The following is a 4,532-nucleotide window of genomic DNA, read 5'->3' as shown; positions in this document are numbered from 1 at the left end:
AAGAAGAAGAAGAAGAAGAAGAAGAAGAAGAAGAAGAAGGAGGAGGAGGAGGAGGAGGAGGAGGAGAAGAAGAAGAAGAAGAAGAAGAAGAAGAAGAAGAAGAAGAAGAAGAAGAATTAAAACCTACCCTCTGCCCATAAGAAGAGGGATTTCCACTGTCATTCCTACCTTTCTGACTCTCTCTGACCCCGCTATCATGTGTTATAGGTGCTATGAACAAAAAAATAAACCACCTCAAGTACAAGGATAACCAAAAACTTTTCGCTAAAAGCACCATGGAACAATGAAACCATATCAAAATTGTCCGGAGTTTCAGAAATGGCATTGGAATGTGCATGGAGCTAGACAAAAGTGCCAGTGTCACTCTGAGGAGAAGATACTTATTCAGTACTGAAAGCACTGCACTCGGCACAATGATAAAAAATGGTGGGAACACAAACCATGTCACTTCCTTGAAAATAAACATGTATCACTCGTGTGGAACTTTTCTGTTTACTCTGACAGAAAGATAGAGGTAAATGGCCAGACATTATACTGAAAGACTTCTTATCTATATGACTGTTCCGGTCACATAGATAAGTATCTGTCAAGAACTACCAAAAACTGAACGCGCATAAAGATCTTAATTTTTCAACTTCAGTTCTTGTTTCGCTACAGACTGCCTTTATCGCGTTGACTAATGTTTCGATTACAGTCATCCAGAACTTTTTGCTATAACCAAATACTATATGATCTAAGGAGTTCTTCCTTCTTTACCACAACAGTGTGATTTAAGTAAGATCCGGCTGTTATTTCAACACGGACAAGTTACCACGTAATGTTAGTGTGGTTTTCTCGTAGAATCGTTAATAATAATTAAAATGTTTACCCGTTGATTTGGCATTTTCGCAATTCAGTTCGAAAGTGATAAATATAATTTTCAACTATTGGCTACGGAGACTCCACAAACAAATAAAACATGTGCCACGATGTAGTAAAACACTGGTTTCAACATTAATGAAGAAAATTATAAGTTCTTGGTTTCGGTGCCGATGTTATTTCGTAATAAAAGAAAAATTAGCCTTGCAGAATTACAATGTTAATTCTTCGCTAACGTTAAATAAGTTTCCTCTAGAGTGAGTCTTTAAATTTCAAGTATTATTGAGACAAATTCATTTCCCTTGCTGACCTATCTAATTCTATGCTTATTACCGTGTTAAACACGATGTAATTAAATTATCTTTATTGTAATACGATAATACTGTTTATCAGAAATAGCCCAATCTGAAAGTAATTATAAAGGTTTAGAGTGGATACCAAGTTATCGAAAGGTTCAAGCCTAGGATTAATTTGTATATAGAATACATAGGACACATAGATAACAGCTGTAGACAGGATTAGCATTGCTACCTTGTATTTATCAAGCTTACAATGCTGGTAATTGAGAATGTCTCTGAAGTTAAAAAGTTTTCTTAACTATGCATTGTTTTTTTTTGTTTTCATTCAATGTAGCGCTTTGAAGTAAAACTTGGGGAAAAAAATAGTATGTAACTCTATAAGGTGAATTGTTCCTTTTATGGTGAAGCAGACGTAAGACGTATCATACATTAGCCCCAACAGTTCGTCCTGAAGTGCCTTCAGTGGACTACTCCCCATTGCATACATTCATGTTCCGTCTCCAATCTGAAGATAACCTAACCCTACCCATCCCTCAGTCTCAGATACTCTAAAAATGTCATGGAATTGCCCTTCCTCATCTGATAATGGTATAAGAAAAGAGACACATTGAGATCAAAGAACAGTCGGTTCGAGATCTCTCACAGTTCTGGACTTTGGCTGAGACCCAAACAATTAACTTGTAGTGTAGTTCAGTTCCGTATGTATGTATTATTTGATTTATACCGAGATTGGTGAATGTTTTGTTAAAACCTCTGTAGGTGTGTCCCTGAGTGTTTGGGACTTAATATAAAACCATATATTGCAATTCTATTGATAACGCAATATGAATGATGGGTCGAACACTGAATCTATAAATCTGTCAATGACAAAATATATGAAGTACAATATTTAAAACAAAACAAATGGAACAAACACAACAACCACAGCAGAATATACTAGAAGTATATCACAAGAAAAATTACAAGTCGAAGATGAAATACAAGTCAGAGATGCCTGGCCCCGAGTAGAATCTACAGAAGTAGTTAAATATTCTATTCTTTATTATTTTATTCTTTAATATTCTATTATTTTCTCTGCTTGCAATATGGTGCCGAACATTTCTGTATTTTCAGTAGTTATCTAAGAATCCTACTCGTATCGCCTGATGGTTTGTACGCTTCGCGGGAGTGAAGCAACGAGTTTCATCCTCGATTTCGTGTCAAATAAAATACCTTTCTGCTGGGTCGGTTACCATGGATATTTGCTCAGCGAGAAATGGTCTATTGAGGCTGGGAAGCGATGATTTCAGTCTGACAAGAGCCTGCTTGCCAGTCTTTGAGAAGGCACTCATCAACCAGGTCATGGTATTTGGTTTCCTTCTGTAGAAGAGAGTTGTGTAGTCTATACTCACGGAGCACAGTTAATTCGGCTTTTGTATAGAAGACACCCTTCTGATTGGAGCGGTTTTACAACCACTTTTCCACAAAGGATGAGTCTACCCTTCACCTCCTCTTGCATCTCCTAGTCAAACTTCTGATGTGAAATAGAAAACTGTCTCTCTACAGTTCCTTTTGTCCATTGCTTTTAGTCCTATCTCTTTGCAGATGAGTTAGCTTGGAGGTAACCAGAAGGGCATTATCACGTTTCCACAAAGCCTAATCGTCCTTTCCCATTACCCAAGGGGTTCCAGTCAAAATATGCTTTAGGTTTTGAAGAGTTGTTCCGTCTAGAAAACGTGAAAGAGAAAAAAATTTTAAAAAAGAGACGATTACGAATTTGAAGAACAAGAAAAACTAGAAAAATAGGTAATTAACAGCACCAGTGACAGAAGTATCAGCAACAGCAGCAGCAGCAGCAGCCGTAGTAGTAGTAGTAGTAGTAGTAGTAGTAGTAGTAGTAGTAGTAGTAGTAGTAGTAGTAGTGGAACATGAATGAGTGCAAGGATATAAGAACCACAAGTAGTATAACAATGAAAATACGAGGACAACACCAACAACAACATACACAATAAGAATGACAACAGAAAGAGAACAAGTAGAAGAAAGAAATATAATAGCAAGAAAAAGAACGGCAAGAAGAGTAACAGAAAGAAAGAGAAATAAAAGCTCTGTGGAGTGACGGAGAAAAACATGATGACATAAGAAAATAAAACATTTAAATAAGCCGTAAATTCTAAATAGAATTACTCCTCCCCCCCCACACACACACGCGTGCGCACACACAAGGGAGAAAAAAGAAATGAAACGTTACCTTGAGATTTCCTAGTTTTGCTGCCACATCAGTTAAGAAAACTTCAGTAGTCTTCGGGGATATGTTGTTCTGTTCAAAAGTTTCTGACATGTCCGCCATCGCCTGAAGACGAGAAATAGAAAACAATTAACAAAATGGAAACAGATTCAATAGTCAATAGTTTTCGTAATAGGATTATATTTTTTTCTGACTTCAGTCTTGGTGCTCATGTTTTCATGAATAAATATGAATAAATATGAATATCTAGAATAGAAGTCGCAATTTACATACATAGAAAATATAGAATAATATAGGATATATTAGTTTTGTAAAAATATGTATCACAATATATTAATTTCCATACTGTTTTCATTACTTTAGTAATGAAACAAGAAGCAATATTAAAAAAAAAAAAAAAAAACAACATAAAAGTGACGTTCATATATGGAATACAAGTGATATATAGAGTTGAGTGTAATTAAACAAAGTATATAGATGCATACACGAATGTGGACATGAAAGGGTTCAGCAGAATTATTCACCGGGCATACACTCTTATGTTACCTTGGAGTTTGTAACATCATCATGTTTAAATATAACAAAATCTGTCCTGCAATGAATCCTAATTTTCTTACAAAAACGTTTATCTTTCTATCGATCGATCTATCGATTCATCTACCTATTTAGCAATCTTTCTGCGTTTGTATATGTGTATGTATGTATCTGCATTGGGAAATACATTAATCGTGGTATACAGTTTTATAGATACATTTGAGCTGATCTTACACAGTGATATCGCGCGAAGTATTAGATAACCGTATATTAGATAACAGTGCAGTTAGCACACACCACGTGTACTTAAGAGGTGACAGGGCTATATATTCTGAGAGATAGAGAGAGAGAGAGAAAGAGAGAGAGAGAGAAAAAGAGAGAGAGAGAGAGAGAGAAAGAGAGAGAGAGAGGTTAGATAGATAGATAGATAAGTCGATAGTCAGAGAAACAGATAGGTATGTATGTATACACACACACACACACACACACACACACATATATAGATAGATAGACAGATAGATAGATAGATAGATAGATAGATAGATAGATAAATATATATATATATATATATATAGATAGATAGATAGATAGATAGATAGATAGATAGATAGATA

At 35.4% G+C, this 4,532-nt stretch overlaps 1 protein-coding gene across 1 annotated transcript in view; it reads right to left on the bottom strand.

Moving 5' to 3' along the window:
• The window catches only part of LOC106869702 (uncharacterized), an 875,881-nt gene that overhangs the window by 202,586 nt on the left and 668,763 nt on the right, over positions 1-4,532 (bottom strand). The window contains exon 4 of the mRNA XM_052972461.1: positions 3,388-3,489. Within this exon, the coding sequence (XP_052828421.1) occupies positions 3,388-3,489 (102 nt within the window). The remainder of the gene's footprint in view (positions 1-3,387; positions 3,490-4,532) is intronic.

Source organism: Octopus bimaculoides, chromosome 13 (assembly GCF_001194135.2).
Source record: "Octopus bimaculoides isolate UCB-OBI-ISO-001 chromosome 13, ASM119413v2, whole genome shotgun sequence".
In the NCBI taxonomy this organism is placed as follows: domain Eukaryota; kingdom Metazoa; phylum Mollusca; class Cephalopoda; order Octopoda; family Octopodidae; genus Octopus; species Octopus bimaculoides.
This window is presented reverse-complemented; position numbering and strand designations above follow the sequence as displayed.